This window comes from Petaurus breviceps, unplaced genomic scaffold (genome assembly GCF_028583685.1).
Source record: "Petaurus breviceps papuanus isolate PSGF00001 unplaced genomic scaffold, PetGlider_PUasm1.0 38, whole genome shotgun sequence".
NCBI lineage: Eukaryota > Metazoa > Chordata > Mammalia > Diprotodontia > Petauridae > Petaurus > Petaurus breviceps.
Window position 1 is genome coordinate 24,242,184 of NW_027186304.1, and position 23,579 is coordinate 24,265,762.

The 23,579-nt window shown below is 38.9% G+C and overlaps 1 protein-coding gene across 1 annotated transcript in view; it reads right to left on the reverse strand.

Annotated features, from left to right (window-relative positions):
• The window catches only part of MTCL1 (microtubule crosslinking factor 1), a 172,919-nt gene that overhangs the window by 19,672 nt on the left and 129,668 nt on the right, over window positions 1–23,579 (reverse strand). The window contains 3 exon segments of the mRNA XM_069099662.1: window positions 2,054–2,353; window positions 14,132–14,389; window positions 17,629–17,796. Of these exon segments, the coding sequence (XP_068955763.1) occupies window positions 2,054–2,353; window positions 14,132–14,389; window positions 17,629–17,796 (726 nt within the window).

Consider the following 23,579-nt stretch of genomic DNA (forward strand, 5'->3'; position numbering starts at 1 on the left):
CACTTCCTCCAGTGGTGAAGATTAACAGCCTACATATACCATCTCTCCCTGTGGGGTCTTGTCGAAGCCCTCCACAATGCTGGGGGGAAAGGGTGTACCCTATGTGTTGAGGACCTTTCCCTAGATCTCTGGACTGTATGACTGGCTGTCCGTAGGCCTTGATCTCCTACACTGCTGATCAGTCATTCAATTATTCCTCCAACACACCATTTCCCTACATTCCAACAAATGCACTCTTTGACATTTACTCGATGGGTTCCATTAAACGTGTGGGAGGCTGCCTGACAGATGAAGCAGCTGTTATAATGGTTCCTTAGTAACAATTCCTTTACTCCATCCTTTAAACTCAATGTCTCAAGTGCTTGAGTGAAAGATATAACTAGGAGAACTCAAGAACATTTCAGGGTGTCATGGGACTCAATCTCTGTGACCCAAGTATTTTAACTCCTAAATTCAAATAGCTTCCCTCTTCCCTGTCTTCCCATAAACATCTATGACACCCAAGGCACACTGGGACCATTCTGTCCCAAGAGGACAAATATAGGATTCAATTCAAACATCCACTTTAGTTTTCTGGGGGTTGAATCCTTTCTTACTTACGTAATACAAAAACATTTTTAAATGTGTTATTATCTAGTGACATTTTCTCATTCTCTGTATGAAGACTTTTTTAAAAAGCATTTTAATAGATTTCTAGAATCAGAATGTTTTCCTGTGATTTCAAGAATATGGATTTCCTAGCTTTTTTTCCTGCCTCTTCTGAAATTTCCCGAGCATATTTATATTTAGAAATAACTCAAGTCAATTAAACATTTATTAAGTACCTACTGTATGTAAGATAACAAATTGTCCTTGCCCTGCTCCAATTTATTGGGGGGTGAGAATATAATTATATACATAAGCAGAGCTCAAGGAAAATTGAGGAGGGAAAGAATATGACCTTTGAGGAGGACCACAGATGGCTCAATCGAGATAGAACTTGAGGCTGAGACTTAGGGGAAGGCAAGCATTCTGAGACTTGGGGGTGAAAAGGGAATGCATTGAAGGCAAAAGAGAAATAGCTGGCATACATAAAGACCTGATATGCGTGATAAGGTTCAGGGAATAATTCAGTTAGTTGCGAATCTTGTTGACTGAATCACAGGGTAGTATATACCGTGTTTCCCCGATAATAAGACACTGTCTTATTAATTTTTTTGGAAAGAAAAACACCAGAGGGCTTATTTTCAGGGGAGGGCTTATGTTGTCCTGCCTCAGCTCTCCTCCGCGGCACTGCTCTCAATGGCGCCAGCAAGCAAATCACTGGGGAAGAACAGGATGACGCGCTCACTGCTGCAGCTCTGATTGGATGTAGCTTGGAGCGTGGTGTGCGTTTCACGGGGGGGGGGGAACGGGGCATACAGGGGGTACCGTAATGTAGCGTGTAGCGCAAGGGATCACCTTCACTACAGTAGCAATCTCAATAGGGCTTATTTTCGGGGGAGGGCTTATTTTAGAGGAATCTTACACAGTAAGGGGAGGGCTTATTTTTGGGATAGGTCTTATTATCAGGGAAACACGGTAAGATGGTAACATGAAATATGAGAAGGAAGGTGGGATCCAGATTTTGAGTGTGGTAAATGTCAACCTCAGGAGTTCTTATTTTGTTTTATAGGCAATGAGAAACTATTGAAGGGTTTTAAGAAAGGGGCAGACAAGGTCAGACTTGTACATTAGGACATCTTGTATACCTAGCAGAGATTAGAACAGGTACTCCAGACAACACTGATAAATATGGCATCAATTCTCATAAGAGACTTCGCCTTTCATGGAGAATAAATTGGATCTATGTAGGAGAAACTAAATAGTGATGATGCTGGCAGAGACAACAACATGGCCAGGAGTGATGACATGGAAATGCAAACACCTATTCTCCTGCCTCAGTATCCTTTTTCTTTCCTTTATCTTTTATCTTGACACTTTCTGCTGTGGGAAAGGATCATGTTCCATTATTGCTTAATTATAGCTACTCCATTAGACAGCAATGAAAACATAGAGAGAATATAAGGATTACTTCATGCAGGCAAGTGATAAACTTCTCTCGTGCCACTTTCCGAGGCTGGGGATCATCAGACTCATCATCCAAGGCCAATGCATCCAAGAAGATATTCTCTGTGGCAGAGCATCGGTCCGTCTGCTTCAGCTTCGACAGTGTCTGGTCTTCAAACTGCATTGGGTCTGGATCAGAGTAAGACCAGTTTCCCGTCGAACGAGGCGTATGATGGCTCCCTTGGTTGGAAAATACACGGATGCTGACTTCTTTTGGTTCCCTAAAGAAACTGTCATTTCCAAAGAAGCTCATTCCATCCTGTAGCTTAAAATGTAAAGAAGAGAAAGTTAGTACAGGTTGTCCATCAGCTGCCTTTGTAGTGGATTGTCTCTCACCACTTGGGATTTTATTTGGACTGATTCCACAGAATGTTAGGCCACTCTAACAGTATTCTTTCCTACCCATCCTCCACTCCACATCTCCCCCACTAGGTGCCAAACTTATATTAGTTTTTAAAATTCATTTGGTACACATCCAGAGAAAAGAACTGACAATGGTTGAATGCAGATTGAAGCATACCGTTTTCTTTCTTTATTTTTTGTAATTTTTTTCATTTTGTCTTGTTTCTTCTTTCACAACATGACTAATATGGAAATATGTTTTACGTGATTGCACATATATAACCTATATCAAATTGCTTACTGTCTTAGGGAGGAAGGAGAAAATTTGGAACTCAAAATTTTATTTAAAAAAGAATGTTAAAAATTCTCTTTACATGTAATTGGAGGGAAAATGAAATGCTATTTAAAAGAAGAAATAGAGAAAAAAATAAAATTCATCTGGTCCCAACAATTTAATTTGGACTTTGATATCTATAGTTACATCTTCATTTATGACGGCTCTCTACTTTTTTTTTTTTTTTGCCTCTGTCTCAACAGGTTTTGAGAACATGAGTATCTGCTGATAAAACAAATAACTCAGGAGTCACCTTGTATTAATGCCCCAGGGACAAAACCAAGAGCTTTTAAAAAGAAAAATTAGGGTGAGGGTCGACTCTTTATTATTCATGCTAAAGAAAGGTAATAGAGCTACTGTCAATCTCAAGACCCTAGAAGTTTTTTAAAAAATCATTTATACCAGATAAGTCTTGGAACAAGTCCATTTATTTTCTCTAATTATGTTTAGTTGAAGTAAATGCTGACAGGCAGTGAAGTATAGTGGATAGAAAACTAGCGTTGGCCTCAGGAATGATCTGGGTTCAAGTGTTGACACATATAACTATGTGATCCTGGGCAAGTCTCAGTGCTTCGTATACTCTCACATTCTAAGTTGCAAAGAAGGTGCTGCAGATTCAGTACAAAAAGAAAATCAATGCTAAAAATAACTTGCTTTTTCTAAGCACTTGCTGCCTGGATAATCAGGGGAGATAGGGAAAGGGTGGGAAGTAGCTGCACTCACACGGATATTTTGTCCCAAATGATTGGCAAGGTAGACAATCAAGACCTGCCGATCCCAGGAAGGACTATTAAGTAAGGACACTGCTTGAAAAGGCAACAACCTAGATTTATCAGAACTCAGACAGCCAAATAAGTGCAAAAGGGTCACCTACTTATTCTAATGATGCTACCACCATTTTAGGGACTTCTCTTTTGGAGTCAACAAGGCACAAAAGAAGAAACTTGGCCTCAGTACCTAGAGTAAGTTATTCCTTGGTTTTGGCCCAAGGTGGGTCATCTACCTTTTCCACTAGATTTGACCCTGAATGAGTTTTGGATATTTCAAAAAACCAAATGCACCTTCAAAGGATGAAGTCTCCAACTCTAAGGCTATTTGAAAGAATGCAACACAGCTTCTAAAGGCAATACTCAAAGCAGTTCCCCAAGTATTTTGAATGGAAGCCTTACAGAAATAATGCCTTGCACAAAGTTCTGGAAAAATTTCTGGATGTGGAGTCAGAGGGCCTGGGTCTGCCACTTACTTGTTGTGTGATCCTGGGCAAACTACTTATCCTCTTGCCGCAGTTTCTTTGGCAGTAAACTGAGGGGATTGAAGCTGATGACGTTGAAGGTCCTTTCCATTTTAAAATCCATGTGCTTGTGACTCTATGACACTGACTATTGTGAAGGGGACGTGACTCACTTGGATGTACACATTTTGGTGTGCCCGTCCTAACAGTTGTCTCCTGATTTTACAGTCACATCTGACATAGATGACCTGATACCTCATTTTTCATCATATTTCTTTTTAGGACTCTTCCTGCCATATATTTGGAGCTAGAAAACTTAACTAATATAATGTCCTCACTTTATGGATGCAAAAGGCCAGAGGTGTGAAGTGATTTGCCCATAGATACGCATTTTGTTGTTAGTCATTTCAGTTGTGTCTGATTCTCTGCAACCCCCTTTGAGCTTTTCTTGGCAAAGATACTAGAGAGTGGTTTGCCATTTCCTTCTCCAGCTCATTTTACGGATGAGGAAACTGAGGCAAACAGAGTTAAGTGACATACCCAGAGTCACATAACCACTTAGTGTCTGAGGCCAGATTTGCACTCAGGAAGATGAGTCTTCCTGACTCCAGGCCTGGCACTCTATCCACTGTCCTGCCTAGATGCTTTAAATATACATTTAGCAAATGGCAGAGTTGGGATTTGAATCCATGTTTTTTCATTCTAATTTATCACATCTTACCACACTATGTTACCGTTGATCAGGCCCACCTGGGACTCCTTTTGGTTTTGAGTGTGTGGTCAAACACTATTTCTACGGCTGCCCTCTATCATTTATTGCCTTGGTAAATGCAGACATCAAGAGGCTTAAGCAAGGGAAATATGCCAGCGTCAAAGGACTAGCAACTATAAAAATAAGTGGGGAACTTACTCCTAATGAAACTTTGTTCCATTTAGAAAACTTTATAATGTTTGCTGACATTTTAAATCTCTAATTTTTGTCATTATTGCCTTTCTCTATAAATATTTATGCATGAGCAAACACTAGACCCAAGGATATTTTTACTTAACTACTTTTAATGAGTCTTTTATTGGCTGACATATTTGAAAATTCTATTGGGTTGACTGCTTTTTTTTAATAAGCAAAATATTTAAAGGATTAAAGTGACATTTAGACCCAACCCAAAGGCAAGGAGGAATGAAGATTTTCAGTCATCAAGTATTGAGATCCTACCAGGGAATGCTATAAATTTTCTTGGGAGCATATCAAGATTTTCAAAAGCATTTTTCAAAAACTTAACTATGTGTCCTACTGTGCACCTCTCCATGTATTGCTGCTTGTGTATGAGGATGGAAAATCATGCAGCAATGGACAGACTTTGCTGGGGAGAGAGAGGTAGTGATTACTGAGACTTAAAGCACTTTGCAAAACCCTGCTGTATTACTTTTTGTTCCATATCTCAGATAGGGAAAGGCAGCAAGGCCTCTCTATCCATTGATAGAATATTGGCCCAAGTGACAAGAAGACCTAGACTCCTGTCTCTGACATAAGTTGACCATTTGACCATGGCAAATCACTTTAACTCAGTGCTGCATACAAGTCTCTCCAGGACTATAATAAACTGGAGAACAGGTGCCAATATATGAAGGGTAAGAGAGTTTCCTATTACAGTGAAATTGCACTGTGATTTACTGGTTTTTTCTTTGTTTAATTGTTTCCTAGTGTTATTCACTAGCTGTGTGACTCTGGACAGTCACTTCAACCTTTGTGTGCCCTGATTTCCCTACCTAAAAAATGAGGTGATTGCATGAATTGTTATGTGAGGTACCTTTCAGTCATAACAATCTGCATTTTCTCAGTTTATTTGTAAGCATGCAGGCTGTAGGACTAGGCTACTGATCTAGTTTTTAGTTCTATTGCCTTGTCCTCCCTTTTTCTTATTTCCCTTCTCTTTCAGTGATGTTCCCATGCCCTCTGCCCCATTACAAATTCTCTTTTAAAAATTCAATTCAATCAAAAAATTTATTAAAATGCCTACTGTGTGCTAGCCATTGGAAAATTTACAAAATTTAGATAAGACATAGTCCTTGCCCCCACTGGAGCTTACACTCTGGTAAGCTAATAACACATAAACACAGATAACTATTATATACAATAAAAGAGGCAGCATGATATAGTGGGGGACAGATCTAGTTTTGGAGTCAGAAAGATCAGGGTTCAAGTTCTGCCCCTGATACCGTGTTTCCCCGATAATAAGACCTATCCTGAAAATAAGCCCTCCCCTTACTGTGTAAGATTCCTCTAAAATAAGCCCTCCCCCGAAAATAAGCCCTATTGAGATTGCTACTGTAGTGAAGGTGATCCCCTGCGCTACACGCTACATTACGGTACCCTCTGTATGCACCGCCCCCCCCCCGGGTGAAACGCACGCCGCGCTCCGAGCTGCATCCAATCAGAGCTGCAGCAGTGAGCGCGTCATCCTGTTCTTTATTGAATTCATTATTGAATAAAGGTACATTTTTTTGTTCACATTTACCTGTTTATTAAAATTGCTATCAATGTTCATTAAAATAAGCCCTCCCCTGAAAATAACCCCTCTGGTGTTTTTCTGTCCAAAAAAAATTAATAAGACAGTGTCTTATTATCGGGGAAACATGGTATATACAGGCTGTTTGACCCTGGGCAAGTCAAGGAACTTCTCAATGCCCCAGTCAACTCTCTAAGTCTGTAAGTTGTAAAGCAGGCAGCTACCTGCACTGGGAGAAGTAACTCACCTCTAGTTCCCTACACAGGTCCAATAAGAAACCAAACAAGGTGATGTGGTAGGAATGTGTTAGGAATAGGAAGGATGGGACAGATGGGAGAGATGATATGGAATTAGGATGGGCAGGCTGTGATGGCTGATTGGACACAAGAGGTGTGAAAGGGAAGAGTCAAAAGTACTCACAAGAAGACAAACACTTCTTTATAAATTAAAAAAAAAAACAACAAAAAATCTTCCCCAAAAAGACAGAAATGTTTAGATTCAGTGAATGCTGATCAATAGGTTACATGAACATTTTTAAACTGTCATGGGAGAGAACTAAAGAGAACACATAGAAGTGACGGTATTGAGGGAGAGGGGAGGGGAGGATGATGGAAAGAAAAGTTCACAACCTACAGCAGCAGCCAGGTAAAGATATCTTGATAGACATGTAAAGTAAGTACTGCCCTGTGTTGAGGACTATTACCTTGGATTAGCACAGGATCTATGGGAGTTGGAGTCACTTGTGCTGAAAGTCTTGGGTCAATCTTACCCAGAGTTTTTGCAGTCAAGCAATTCTGTGGATATGCGCTACTATCAGATTGACCAGCTTGTTGAATTTGGTGAAGAGTTTTTGATTTGTGGATTTCCCCTCCTCTAGAAGACCATAAAGTGCTATGTGACTCAGATAGCAATTCATAGGATCACAGATTTAAAACTGGGAGGATTTTAGAGGTCATGTAATCCAACCACTTCATTTTAGAGATGAAGAAACCCAGACACAGACAGGTTAGGGACTTGTCGAAAGTCACACAGGTGGTAAGCAACGGTAAATTCCATTAAAAAATATAGCCCAGCCAGTCTCTTTACAGTATATGCCAAGTATACTGTATACTTGGTGTATAGTTTGGGAAAACATTCAGCACGCACCCTGAATAAGATGCTGGCTTTATCTCCCATTGTTTGAAATGCTCTTCTGCTGACTTTGACACAGCAGTATCTTGACTGGACACCTATTTTAGGACTTACAAAACAAGTAGTACAGATACTATTGGGATCTGTAGCTCTGTCTTGTCTGGATTTCAGAAATAAAGTTGGGGAGCACAGAGCAATTTGCTTTTGGCCTGGCACCCTTTCTGGCTGCTCAGAACTGACCAGCGTAATGCTAGCTGGTCAGAGCTACTGCTCGAGTCAAGTGAAAGTGTTTCCCTTAGAAGGAGATAGATCCCTAGTGATGAGAGTGACAACTCATTATTTCAGTGGCACTTGAAGATTTACAAAGTGGTTTCTTCACTACATCCCTCTGAGGTAAGCGGTATAAATATTATTATGCCCATTTTATAAATGATGAAACTGAGATTCATAGAAGTGACATGACTTGCCTTATGGATACAACCATGATGATACAACCAGGATTGAGTCTTTGGAAAATCAAAGTCAGGTCTTGAATTTCTGATTCTAAGTGCAGTTCTCTTTTTTCTAGATCAGTGGTTCTCAAAGTGTACTCTAGGTACCCTGGGGGTGTCTGAGACCATTTCAGGGAGTTCATGGGGTCAAAACTCTTTTCCTAATAATATTAAGATATTTTAATTTCAAATACAGCAATATTGTTGTTGAGTTGTTTCAGTCCGATTCTTTGTGACTTCCATTATATGGTTTTCTTGGCAAAGATACTAGAGAGTGGTTTGCCATTTCCTTCTCCAGCTCATTTTATAGGTGAGGAACTGAGGCAAACAGGGTTAAGTAACTCACCCAAGGTCACACAGTGTTAGTAAGTGTCTGAGGCTTGATTTGAACTCATGAAGATGAGTCTTCCTGATTCTAAGCCCAGTGTGCCATCCATTGCACCATTTAGCTGCCACTAATACAGCAAATATTGATAGACATCACCAGTGGCATGCTGGCGTTGGCTCATACCAGCCTGTAAGAGTCAATTGTTAAAATTTTATTGTGATCATTTACACCTTGGAAATTGGCAAATGGTACAAATCAAGGTTTAATTTATTGTATTATTGATCTTCTAGTCTTAAGAAAGTTCTGGAGAAAATGTGAATAATGCAGATTAAATTTACAAATGTGTCACGTGTACATGTTCCCCCTGGAAAGCTAGCTGTTAAACATCTACCAGCACATCCTCTGTATATGATTCACATGAACAAAGCTTTTTAGGTCCCTCAATAATTTTTTTTTTGTTTTTTTGCTTTTTGAAGGAGGGCATTTGGGGTTAAGTGATTTGCCCAAGGTCACACGGCTAGTTTTTGTGTTAAGTGTCTGAGGTTGGATTTGAACTCAGGTCCTCCTGACTTCAGGGCCAGTTCAGCACCACTGCACCAGGTCCTTGATAATTTTTAAGAAAATAAAGGAGTTCTGTGATCAAGTTTGAGAACCACTCTTCTACACCCTACTAGCCTACAGGACTACTTTTAATGTGGATGACATGGGAAAACAAGGATTTGCCTTTCAATAGCACCAATGAAGCATATGCATCATGGAAACTGTTTGGAATGTGGCCAGACCTGTAATTTCATTGGTATCTGGAACTCCAGATAATGAAATTTCCTCTACCAATTATGATCAAAATGTGCCATGCAATTTATGGTTATTAAGATTTGCACAGAGCATTGAGACATTAAGAGATTAACCCAGGGCCACTTAGCCAGCGTATGTGTGTCAAAGGCAGGCTTTGAACTTGGATCTTCCTAAGTCCAAGGCTAGCCCTTGGAAACACTTTACACATTACAGAAAGATTTTTCAAAGACTGGTCTTCATCTTTGAACAGACAGCTAATTTAAGTGTATCACGAAAGGGAGAATTAGATGTTCAAAGGGTTAGACTTAGGATCATAGGATCATTTAGAGAATGAAGTTACCTTAAAGCTCATTGAGTCTAACCCTTCATTTTATATAAGAGGAAACTGAGCCTCGAGAGATTAAGTTATTTTTCCTAGGGTCATACAGCTAGTAACTGTCCAATCTGAACCCAGGTCTTCCTGACCCCAACCAAGTTCAACATCCTATTCATTAAACCACAACTTAAAATAATAAGTCCTGTATTGTCTGCATATGAACTAGAAACCTAACTCTACGGGAAGATATGGTATGAATCCATTAAAAAAATCTTTCTAGAAATGTGAGAGGGAAGGCATGCTAGGAGCTAACATTCATACTCAGGCTTTAGCTGCATCACATAGACATTCATCATATAAAGTGTCTAACATGGTGGAGAAATCAGGTTGGAATTTTATGACACCCGATAAGCAAGAAACATATACTTCCAATGTGGAAAATGGATTTAGAGACTCTGGACCATTCGTATGAGGTTATCATATTCAAGGTTATGAGGCTTACAAAGCAGTTGTGTACCCAAGCCACACATTGTTAAACATTCCATGAAGAGTTGTTGATATGCTTCTTGATTCTCTTAGGAATGTGTAACTAAGAGTTTAATGAGTGAGCAAGAAGCTGGCAAATGGAATAACCTCTGCCAACTTCCTGCTATACATGGGATGTCCCTCTGCTGTCTTAATTTGCAAGGCTAGTTACCATGATTTTAAAAAATTCTACTTTCAAATGCTAAATACTTGGGGAGAAAGAACAGATTTATTTTTGTACAAAGTATAAGCTCATTAGGAGCAAATATATCTCTGAGAATAACAGAGAAAGCACTGCACTAACCAATTGAAGGTCCATGACCCGAGATTTAATTTCATGTATAGGTTAATAATACATTTATATTTAAGGGTATTACTATAAAGGGTGAAGTTCTGAGGTCACTGCTTGAATAGATGCCAATTTGGAAAGGAGATTTCCATTTGGTGTATTTGTTCCAACCAGGTAAAATGAACATTTGCGTCTTTCATAGAGTCTCTTGGAGACTGTATATTTTTACATATGTCTTGCTGGTCTTTTTATTAGGAAAAGTAAATCCTCTTACATGCTAAAAAAAATGATGTTAGAGGGTCCATGATTGTGATATATTTTCTATATTTCTCAACTCTTTCAATATACTGGTCAGTTTTGCTGATTTTTTCTTTTTCCTACTTTTTTCCTTTAAAAATATTGTTATATAGGATGACTCTCTTGGAGGGGGGTGGTGTGATACTGAGGAAAATTCTGGGGATGTAAAAACAAAAGAAATCAGTAACATATATTTTTTTAAACTACAGAAAATTTTCTCTACAAATCTGAAGAGTGACTTGTAAAATGAGTGTTGTGGTTGAACCAATAAATCGTTACAGTTGCTATGCAATAGTCACTGATGATGTAAAAGGGACCTGACATTAACCATGACAACCATGTAGGTTATTTTCAGGCAGAAGAATAGTTATTATCACAGGGATTGGTCCTGGCTAGAGGGCATACTATTCAGTAACTCGTTGACTTCTTCAGGTTATATCTGACTTAAGATAACTGAAGTTGTACACTGATAAATATTTGATTCCAAAGTTTGAAAGATTAGGAGTTACTTAATCAAACAGAGCTCCTGTTTTTTTTTTAATTTTTATTTTTTTTATCCTGGGAAAGGATAAAATGTAAGATCAGGTGAAAAAACAAATAGCTTCCTGGGAATAAAGGTTGCTTTTCACTTTTAAAAGGTTTAAAATCTTTAGCACTAATCATTGACCCACCTGGACACAAGAGTACCATATGTGTTCATCCAAAGACTCTCCTATGGTTGGCTTCCAAGTAAAACAGGAAATGACTGGTATTCCTCTTGATGAGGAATTGGGGAATTTGGGATGGTAGCCACATCAAATACCTCGGAGGTAGGTAATAAAATCCATGAAGAATGGAGAAAGGAGTGAGGTCTAATCTCAAACATTCCTCTCAATCTGTACTGTCCTTGAGTTTTACTAGGGTCCCAAACAGTCTAAACAAAGAAAGGCCCGAGTTCTAGCCTCAGACACTTCCTAGCCCTATCACCCTAGGGAAATCATTTAGCCTTTCTTAGCCTCAGTCTTCTCATCTGTAAAATGAGGGGAGTAATAGCACCTTCCTTATAGGATTGCTGGGAGGATGAAATGGGATAATATATGTAAAGAAATCTGCAAACCTTAAAGTGCTATATAAATGTTAATTATTATTGTTTTTTTTTTCTTCTGAAAATAATGACCTCAAGGAAAGTAACAAGGATAACTGACATTTCTCTGGACTCACATTTTCCAAGATTAGTAACATTTCTTAAGATCTCAAGCATTTCTAAATGTGAAACACAGACACAAATAAAAAGCACACTTTGCAAAACTAACCGGGGATAAAAGCCAAGGCTGCATTAGTTTAATTTGTGCATCATTCGAGAATGACTGCTGTCACCCCAAATCAAGAGATTAGCTGCAATGCGGACACTGATGACTGGAAATGCACAAGACAGTCACATATTAGTGAAAACCTAATCTCCAATTAAGATTTTTTCCCCTGAATTTTTTGGTCCAGAAAAGATTGGCTTTGGGTTGTTGTCTTTTCTAACTGTGGTCATATTTGATCACCACTCAGGGATATGCCCAACATGCCGGGTCATCATGGAACAGCTTGACTTCCAGCTTTATTCAGCACTTCCTTTATTATTAGGCTGCATCTGAATTCAGGTAGAAGTGCCAATCACTGGCACTAAATTATTAGCAATGCACTTAAAAGTTAGCCTGCCCACCACCACAGTTAGGGTTTAAATCTCTCTCTCTCCCTCCTCCCCTCTCTCTCTCTCACTTCCTCCCTCCCTCCTCCCTCCTTTTGTCTCTCTTTCTTTCTGTTCCTTCTTTTCTCTTCCTTTGTTTTTTCCTTTCTTTCACCTTTGGTGTGGCTGAAGGGAGAAGAGAAGTGTGAAAGATAGAGATGATTTTTCACAAACAGGAAATCTGTTTTGGTCATTTTAGTGTTTTCCTCTTGTTTTCTATGTGTCCTGTACTTTTCACATTACATAATTTAGAGAGGAAGAAACTTAGAGATAATTTAGTTTAATCTCTACATTTTATACATAAAGATTAGGACTGATTGAATCAATTACCTCCAAACTACATGTCCCCACCTCCTCCTGCCCCAGTCAGGCAAGAATATGTTTCAATAGAATCAGAAATGTAAGCTAGGTATGAAAGAGACCTGGATATCTCTGATGAATTAATTAATTATTGAAAGGCATTTCAACTAAGTTTGATAGGAAATCTGTTCTAATTGGGTGAGGGACTTGACACTGGGGGGCTTGCACAAAATTACTGAGCTAGTTTGGAAAAAAGGATTTGAGCTTCTGGTAGCCTAGTGACAGAAGAAACTCCTGAGAACAAATACCATGGGTTGGGGAGGACAGCCTCAGTTTCTCTCTTAATTTCTTTCTTCCTCCCTGCAAATTTGGATTAAGGAAGACATGGTGAATTTCAGAGACCTGTTTGTTGGCATCCTAGATGTGTTCCTGGGATACCATCAGCAGGAAGTACTGGGTGCCAAGGACAAACCAGACACATTGAAAAAAGGAAGATTCAAGATTCTACAGGGAGCCCAGAAGACAAGATACACTATATCTAAGTGGAACATTTTGAGTACTAAAGCAAAAGGCCTTCTAGGAGATCTCAATTATCCCATTTGTCATATGTAACCTATTCTTGAACCCACTCTCCCTTGAATTATTTTTGTTCTTGTGGGAGAAAGTATCATAGAATTTTTGGGGGAATGGGAATGTTTTATATTCATTGTTTTCACTATACCACCTAGTAAATTCCCCTTTCTAAAAGATAATTAGGGCATCTAGGTGGCACAGTAGATAGAGCATCAGACTTAGAGTCAGGATGATTCATATTCATATTCTAATCTGGTCTCAGACACTTACTAGCTGTGTTGGCTTAATCCTGGGCAAATCACTTAATCCTCTTTACCTCAGTTTCCTCATTTGTAAAATGAACTGGAGAAGGAAATAACAAACCACTCTAGTATCCTAGCCAAGCAAACTCCAGTTATGAAAAGTCAGACAGAACTGAACACAACTCAACAACAACAGCAATGAAATAACAGTTCCATTTGCCCTAAAAAAGAGAAAATTCACACAAGATCACACAATATCTCAGCTGGAATTCAAGCCATGACCACGCATTGCCTTTCAAACCACTCTGAGGTGGCAAGAATCACAAAATGACTTTGGTTTAGTTTTATTTTTGGCCCACATTTCAGACTTCAAGATTATAGGTAACTCCATATGTGGAAACTCCATCCCATGCATATTTACAACTTTTAGTCTTAAAGAATTACCTGGGGCACTGAAATACGTGAATGGCTCAGGGTCAAGGTCTTTTTGAATCCAAGTCTATTCTCTGGCTACAGTACCAAACTCATCAAAGTGGTTAGGTTTTTTTTCTTTCTTTTTTCTTTGACCTCTGTGTGAATTGATTTCCATAGTTTCCTGCATTTGTAACATTCCTGTTTGGCTCCTTACCTGTTGCATTCTCCGCAGCATCTCCTTCTTCTGCTGCTCCCAATCCTCACGCTCTTTGTCTAATCGGTCAAGGAGTTCCACTTTTTCCCTTTTCCAGTTCTTCTCATTGTGATGGACTTGCCAGCGTAGCTCCATCACCAAGCTGTGACTCTCTGCAAGTAGCTTCTTGAGCTCCTCTCTCTCCCTCCTAAAAGCTCCCTTTAAGTCAAAGGTGGGGGATACTTCTCCCGGATTTCTCTCAGAATTCTTTCCTTCCAGCTGTCAAAGAGACAAAGGGTAAGGCGATAGTCACCAAGCCAGATTTGCCATTTGTATCATTTCTTGATCAATAGTAATATGTACACCTACTAGCTCAATCTGTTTCTCTTCATAAAGACCTGTGGTTCCAATACTATTGATTATTTATTTGTCCAAACCAAGAGACAACAGATTAAATAATAATTTGTGTCCTTGAGGTTTTTAAACTATTTTATAAACATTGTCTAGTTTGGTCCTCACAATAACCTGTAAGGTTAGTACCACAGGTATTCTTATCTCCATTTTATAGATGAAGAAACTAAGGGGTCAGTCATAAAAGATATGTCCACGGTCATACAGCCAGTATCAGAGATGACATTTCAACCCAGTTCTTTCTTATTTTAAACTCTTGTGTTCTTTCCACCACAGAACACTTGGGTATTGTCATGTCTGACTCTTCGTGACCTTATCTGGGGTTTTCTTGGCAAAGATATTAGAATGGTTTGCCATTTCCTCCTCCAGTTTATTTTTACAGATGAAGAAATGGAGGCAAACGTGATGAAGTGACTTGCTCAGGGTCACACAGCTAGTCTGAGGCTGGTTTGAACTCAGGCCCTCCTGACTCTAGGCCACCTAGCTGCCCCAAGTGTAGCAGGCTCCAATTTGAGATGCCTAGTGTTAAGGGGTTTAAACTTTAGTCTGTCTTGTGATAAAGGGAGAAAATATCTATACATTTCTAGAACTATAGGATATAGTGATAGAAGACATCTTATGGCTCATCTAGTCCAACCTATTAATTTTACAGATTACAAAACTGAGGACCCAAATGATGAAATGACTTTTCCAAGTCATATAGATAGTAGAGCTGCCTCCAAAACCAGTGCTTTTACCACTTCATCATACTGCTTCTCAAAGATTATCACATCACTGACAACATATTTAGACAGATTTGAACTATACAAGAAATATTTTTCTTTTTGAGCAATAAGTCACATAAACTTAGGGCCAATTTTTCAGTTGGCTAGTCAGAGGAACCTCTGGGAGCCTAGAGTTCAGGGACAGTGTTCAGATAGGTTTGCATTATCCATCATTATCCTTTCTGTAATGGGAACTGTACCCAAGGGAAAAATGGTGCCAGGTAAGATCCTGATGAATGAAGGGAGAAACCAGGAGACCAAGGACAGTGTATCAGATTTTACCTAAATATAAAAATGCTGATGTAAAAATGGGAAGAGATCAAATCAGGAACAGAAAGAGGAGAAAAAAACCCACTATTGCAAGTCAGAAGCCAACCACTCTAGCCAGCTATGTTCTTATCATCTTTCCTACTGCTATACCCTCCAGACTACCTTGCCTTCAGGATCATGAGCTGAGTGACTTTTAATTCATTGACTTTGGAACTGTGACTCTGAGGCCTAGTTGTACTATTTGGTGATAAAAAAACTGACAGATCCCCCTGTATCTAAATAGTTTTAGACCAGATCATACTTCATATCCCATAAAGCTGAATTCAGATGTCTTTTTGCCATCTAGAATGCTTATATATATTTTTACCTTCCCATACCTCCCCTTTCTACTTTTTGTTCTAGAAACCATATCCAAATTAATACTACTAACACTAGCTAGTATTTATGATACCTACTATGTGCTAGGCACTGTGTTAAGTACTTTATAAACTTACTCTCATTTGATCTACTTGACCATTGTTTGGGGAAAAATCAGGTCCATCAATTTCCCAATGGTTCCACACAACATTCTTGTGATCTGTTGGACCAAAATACTTTTGTGTTGTCTCCTTCAAATAGAATGTAAGTTTTTTGAGGGTACAGACTATTTTGCTTTTATTTTTGTATCTATATCATTCAGCATGGTGCTTAACAAATAGTAAATAACCTCAGAAATGTTTTGAATTCATGCATTCAGATGTTAGAAAATATGCAAAATAGGCAAGGAAATTCCCAAACCAAAATCTTCCTGATAGCCCTTGTCTAAGATGAAAACACTATATTTTAAACCCCTTTGGGAAGTAATAAGCTATTTGTAGACTCTTGCCATCCTAATGATCTAAATTCTATACGTTTTTTTTATCCCTTTCCTTTGAACTGGATGTTCAGTGGACAAGGCTTCTTTCAGTATCTACACATCCTTTACATAACTATAAAAGTGTTGTCCCTCATCCTCTCTGGTCTTCTTTTTTCCCCTTTACTTCCCTTTTAATTCCCTCAGTGACTGATATTGATTGAATATCTTACAGACAAGTAGTATGTCAATGTTAAATGGTTTGCTCCAGGTTACTCATCGAACAATAATGGCATTAGAAATGGGAAATTGAACCCAGGTCTCCTTACTATTAGCTGGCCATTTTATCCCAAGAGTCATTTGACAAATCAAATTCTATGATTTGCTTAATGGTAAAGAGTAGTGCACTGATTCCCAGTTCCTGGAAAGGGGGAAAGGGAATATCAAGTAGTTACTTAATTGAATTTTCTATATATAAGCTATGATATTCTTAAGGCTCTCCTGGGAAGAAAAACACAAAATCTCCCTTGGTGTTATATATTATGGCTATAATCCCTTTGGTTGGCATATCATTCTCTTCTCAGAAGAGATGAAGAGGCTCTGATTATCAGTTCTCTGTAATTGACTGTAATAGCAACCGAACATTAGCCATGGTTCTTACATAAGCTGATTGTGTGACCCTGGGCAAATCACTTAACATCTCAGTGATGCAGGCAACAAAGACAATAAATTGCAGATAAGTAGCTGAATTTCATTGGGAGGAGTATTTCCTCTTGGGTGAAATCACAGGTCCTGGAAGGAAGGTGAGAATATAGGACAGGAGAAGAGAGGAAAGGAGAAGGGAGGGGAGAAGAGGAAAGAACACGAGAGAAGGGAAGGAGAGAAAGGTGAGAGGAGAAGAAAGAAGAGAGGAGAGAAGAGAGAAGAGGAAAGAATAGGAGAGAAGAGGACAGGAGAAAAGGGGAGAGGAGAGGAGAGGAGAGGGGAGGAGAGGGGAGGGGGGAAGAGGAGAGAGGAGAGGGGAGGAGAGGGGAGGGGAGGGGAGGGGAGTTAAAATAGTACCTGAATTAAACACAGAGGATTTAGAGTTGTCAGGGAACTTGGAAAAAATCTGTCACAACCAATAGATGACAGAGGATACATCAGCATGGGAGAGGAATGTCTATACTGACAAGGAAAGTTGGGGAATTGTAATCTGCTCTAGAAGTCAAGGGTAGCTATGCACATGGTACTGTATATACCTGTTCTAGGCGGCTTTTCAGCTCTGCCCACTCCACCTCCCAGGCAGCCTTGTCCTTAGCATACTGTTGTTGCAATCCAAGACGATCTCGTTCATCTTCCCTCATCTCCGAGTGGAAATCATCCAGCAAAGTCTTCAGGGAATTTATGAGATTCCGGTTTTCCACTGCCTGTAGAAACATGAATCAAATCTCCATCATTTACTTTTTCTAGCAATCTTTAGACTAGGAAGGGAGGGACAGAATCACTCAATTCAATTCAAAAGTGATGGTTTATTGAAAGATTGGGATTAACTTAAGGTGGAAACAAAGTTTGTATAATGTTTCCTCCTGTGACATGGTAAGGGTCACTTGTTTTTTGACATGTTATTTGTCAGATGGCTCAGCCTGGGCAGGGAATGTTTGGTAGGGGTTTGCCTAATGAGAAGTCATTCTGAAAGAGGGAAATAATAAGAGAGGGCTGTTAAGTGCCAGTGAGAAAGTCAAATTGGGTTATAGAGCTTTGGGTTCCTCAACTCTCCTGGAACCATGGGAAAATAAAAATTCTGGGGTACACAGGCATTTTAAGCCAGATCCCTTTGCCAAAAAGGTTGGATGAAGATGGTAGGAGGTCACAAGTAGTTTAGATATTTTTCTAAAACTGCCAAAGCAGGAAATCTATATAAAAATCTATGAGAATATAGATATCATTGGTGTGAAGGAATCTGAAAAAGGACTATGCCATTGAGGAAGAGGTCAGCAGGCTCACACTTCTGGCGAAGTTGGACTGCCACTATGGGCCCCTTACACAGTCATTCTAAATTAAGGAGGAAGCCATGAAACATGGACTGTGGAGTAAAAGACACAATAGGGACCAAGGCTACCATATCCAGATGACTCCTGAGTGACCTCACGGTTACATTATGCAGGGTTAGTATGCTTTCTTGTCTGATAAGTGATTTATGGGGTCTTGCACTGGGTCAAATTTTAGCATGTGAAGGCCTATATACCTTTTAGGACAGGAACCAGATCTTTGATTTCATATAGGGAACTTTCAGACTAGGAAATGGCATCTGCCAAAACAAGTCAGCACCATTTCTTCAATTTCTAGTCTTATAAAGTGTTGCCTAGAGTACTAAAAATTAGGTAACTTGCCCAGGATCCCTCAACCAGGGGCAGGACTTATTGGTAGCTAATCCAGAGACATAGACTGAAAAACTTCTATATGTTCTTAGATGAAATATGCAGTCAGGCTTGATGATAACAGAATTTTATTTAGTTCAAATGGTAGGATTTCCACATTATGAGGCAACAAAATGGTGCAATAGAGTCCTAGATCTAGAAGCAAGTTACTGAACTATCTGCCTCAGTTTCTTCATCTGTAAAATGGGGACCTTCTCAATGAGAAGCAGCACAATGGCATAGTGGACAGAGGACATCGGAATCTGGAAGACCTGGGTTCTAGTCCTGCCTCTGATACATACTTTCTGTGTGTCCCTGGGGAAGTCATTGAACTTCTTGGTGCTCTATGTAACTTTCTAAGACTATAAGGAAAATTGCCAACCTGTGTTGGTAGAAGGAATTTTTACATTGGGAAAATTGACAGCAATGAAAACACAAGTCCTGATCAAAAGGGTCAAATGCTTTGAAACAATTCCTATCAAGTTGTGAATCAAACTTAAAACCTCCTGACGATGTAAATTTCTTTTTGTTCCATAGCTTTCTTAAGTTCCTTATCACTATTTCAGGCTATGTCTCCATGGACTTTTTCAGTTCCAATGCCATTCTTTTATCGCTTCACAGATCAAAAGCTGACATGCCTTTCACCAAAGAAATGAATAAAATTATTTCAACTAGTTTGGCCTCTTCAAAAAGAGCACTCGGAATTTTATCCTTTACCATTCAGGGTGGTTTGTCCTGAGTAGAACTCAAGAGTAATTGCAACACTGGCACCCTCAACTCGACTGATGTTAGTGCTAAATTGTCTTACCTATCCCAGGGCAGCTGAATGGGATCACATTTGGCTACTGAAATATATAATAAACATCATGTGTCTTAAGGAGGAGAAGTGGATGAGAAGATATCTAATGAACTCATATTTCTGTGGTGCAAATGAGAGCTATTTTTCAATATCATTCCTGCCTAATGGCCTCAATTTTTTTTTTTTCAGCAAACGAGGAGACAAGGTTCTTAACAGAGAAGCTGGGGTGATGGAGAACCATGAAAGGTTTGAGAAGGGATTAAAAAATTTTGGAAAATTCATTGTGGTGAATGGGATGGTGAGTCAATTAGGGAAATACAAAAGGTTTGCTTTGCTACAAATTTGTAGTGGACCCAGTCATGATAATTTGTAATTTTCTCCATGTTCTTTTAACGGCACATGAATAAGAGTGCCATGAGAATAATTCAAGCCTGAGGCTTGATGTCAGGGCAAGAGTGGGGGAAGGAACTTAAATAAGATGACCATGACAAACACTTTTAGCAAACCTCCATATATTCTGCCTCTTAATATTAATAATCATAGGGCTGAACAAAATTAACTCTGTTGCTACCTATTTCAAGGAATCTTGTAGGATTTTGATATCTGCATGGGAGCCACTTTTTGCTCTACCAAATCAAATGCTTTTTGCAGTCAATAAAAATATGTATAGTAAAAACAAAACAAAACAAACAAAACCAAAAAAACCCAAAGATCATTTCTGCCTAAAGATGAGACTAAGCAAATATGTATACTATGTGAGACCAGATCTCCATTAAATAGCCAAACCAGCATCATAGAATTTTGTTAGACTGCAATTGACAATTTGGGGGTTGATTTTAAAGCCACAATGGATACGTTGGCCTACTGTTAGCTACAGATTCATTAAAAGGCAATCACAACATGGGGGTTATGTGATATTTTCCTACTAACTCAGCTTGTAATGGATAAAGCAAATGTGTTTTTGAGCATGGAGAGTCAAGGTACTCTGCATCTATTTCCTAGTTGATGTAAAGCAGTGGTGGGAAAGCAAATGTTTTGTCCAAGCTAATCCAAGGCAATCTCCTGCAGTGTTCATTAAAAATATCTGCTCTGTCGGCAGGGGAGCTGAGATGTCATTAGTTGCCATGGCTCAGCTCCTTGAGTGAGATTAGCTCAAAGTGCAGCATGAGAACATCCTGTAACTTCTAACAGGAATGAGCATTTTACTGTTCTTACCACTGCTGCCACTTTAATTGAGATGAATCATGGAAGGAATGATTGTTTCCCTATCATTTATTTTCTCTGCAGACTCTTCAGCAGCAAAAGAGACACTGTGAAGGCTGGATATGAAAATCTAATATATGATGGAGGTTTACTGAGGCCGCATATTCATGTACAAGTTAGCATATGAGGTGAATACAATTATGAGTTCATCACCTCAATATGCTACCTTAGTATATTTCTCACTGAGAGTCTCCTGAAGGAAACAGATGGAGATCCATTAAAACTGCAGTTATAGGCACTAAATAAGGAAAATAAACATCGACCCACCAGTCCAACAGCTACAAGAAATCAGGGCCAGACTGATATAAATCAAGTAGTGGAAAAAAAGTTTTTATTTTTGCTTAAAAACCTTATGCTGTATTTCTACTATGTTATGTTGAGGGAAGGGGGGAATGATCACTTTAACAATACAAATGTGTCTGGAAAGAAAGTCTGAAAGCTACAGGGAAGTTACAGCACTGTATGATAAGAAAAACCAAGTGCAAATTAGGAAAAATTAGACTCTAGTTTCAAGGGTCAAAGAATTAAAGATTAAGGACAGCAGGCAGGTGGTGACACTTTTTTCTAACTGGAAAAAGGCAAGCATGAGGATTTGTAATGCTGACATGAAAATAAATTGCTTTTAATTTAAAAATTGACTCTAATAATTTTTTTTTCTTCTTTAGAGTGTCTGTCAAACCACACGAAGGAAGAAGAGACTTGAGAAAAGATAAGGGGACACTGTATAGTCAGATAACAAAAATACTGAGCGACAACCAACTAAAATACTCTTTCTCTCTTTCTGTCTCTCATAAAGTCTGAAGGAAAGACACATCAGGAGTTTGATATGTGGTCAAGTCATTAAAAGTCCCAGAACTAGAGACAAACTTCGGACAAACCAAGAAAGGATGATAGTGGATTAGATAAGTAAACTCTACTTCTGTTTGGAAATCGATTTGGGATTAGTCCAAATAATGATTAATCACAGACAAAGGTAAGTGAGAAAGGTGTCTAATTGCACCATGGATATTTATGTTTCTTGAAATCTTGTGCAAAACTGTCGCTACAATGAGGAGGCTGAGAAAGCTCAGAAACTAGCGTATGTAAAAAACATATCATCAGGGTGGCTTGGTGGCACAGTGAATAAGAGTCCTGGAGTCAGGAGGACCCGAGTTCAAATCCAGCCACAGATACTTAACACTTACTAGCCATGTGACCTTAGGCAAGTCACTTAACCCAAACTTCCCTGCCTTCCCCCCTCCAAAAAGAAAAAAAAAAGAAAACATATGATCTTGCCATGTGGAGAGGCAGGTAAGCCAATGGCAACACTGGCTAGGGAATGCAGCTTCATTTATAAAACACTACAAAGAAGCAGGACATATGATTATGAGTAGCATTATCTCACACAATAGTAAAAAAAAAACCAGTTGAGAAGCAAAAAAAAAGCTTGCAGAGAGCTTGACACAAGATGCCAGGTAAACCAAATCATCTGGAAAGCATATGGGAAGAAATGTAAACAAAAGGATGTGGTATGAAAAAGTAGTCTAACATTTTCATGGCAATCTGTTCTCATCATTGACAATACTGAAAACATTGCCCTTGGCTTTTACCACTTCAGTACCTGATGTAAAGAGGTGGCAAGAGAATTTAAGAAAATGCAGTCAGGAAGAAGGGTTGAAATCAATGACTAAAACAGAATTTGTTAAATGATGATGATGATGATAATTTTAAGGTTTGCAAACATCATCTGATTTTATCTTTCTTAGAAGGTTCTATTATCCACATTTTACAGGTGAGGAAACTGAGGCAGACAGTGGTTAAGTGACTTGCCTAGGATTGCACAGCTAGTAATTGGCTTGAGGTCAATGTAAATGATAGTCAAACCTCTATTCACTGCACTACGTGACTGCCTACATACCAAACACTGTGCTAAGTCATGGAGATACAAATATGAAAATGAACCTTTGGAACTAGCCAAATACATACAGAAGAAATCTGTATGGAGAGTGACAGTCTTCCAATTTTAAAGGTACTCAAGTATCAGTTTTCAGAGAAAGAAAGATTGAAAGAATAAAAAGATCACACACAGTACCATTAGAAACAAAAGGCAATCAAGGTGACATGAACAATTATGTATCCACATCTTCAAGAAATCTCTAAAAATTGTCTTTATGATGTCCTTGATGAAAACATGGAAAGGAGATGTTGAGGTTATCACAGATGGTTTTCTTTAGACAACCACATCTTTATTGTTATAAACTGACTGAGAGGAATAAAGAATAGCAATCCATACTTGAAAAACAAAGTGGATGAGAAACATAAGCCAATTAGTTTATGACATGTAGCTGGATGGATAATCAAATGAGTTCATTCATCAGCATAAATATCTTAGGCTGCTACATAGGGATAATAAGTTCAGCCTGGAATTGAAAGGGAAGAAATGGGGCAGTATCACATCTGGGAAACTGAAGTGCTTTTATTGAATCCTGAATTGGATTAGTATTGGTAAGTATCCAAGCTGCTTATTGTCACCCTACCCCACCGCCCCAGTAAAGGTTACCAACATTATCCTGATGATGCTATTTCATTAAAATTGCAGGTAATCCAAAGGACAGTGGAAAGATGCATGGTGGTCGTAAGTTATTGTTCAGTTGTGTCTGACTCTCTGTGGACCCCATTTGGGGTTTTCTTGGCAAAGATACTAGAGTGGTTTGCCATTTTCCCTCTCAGCTCATTCTACAGATGAGAAACT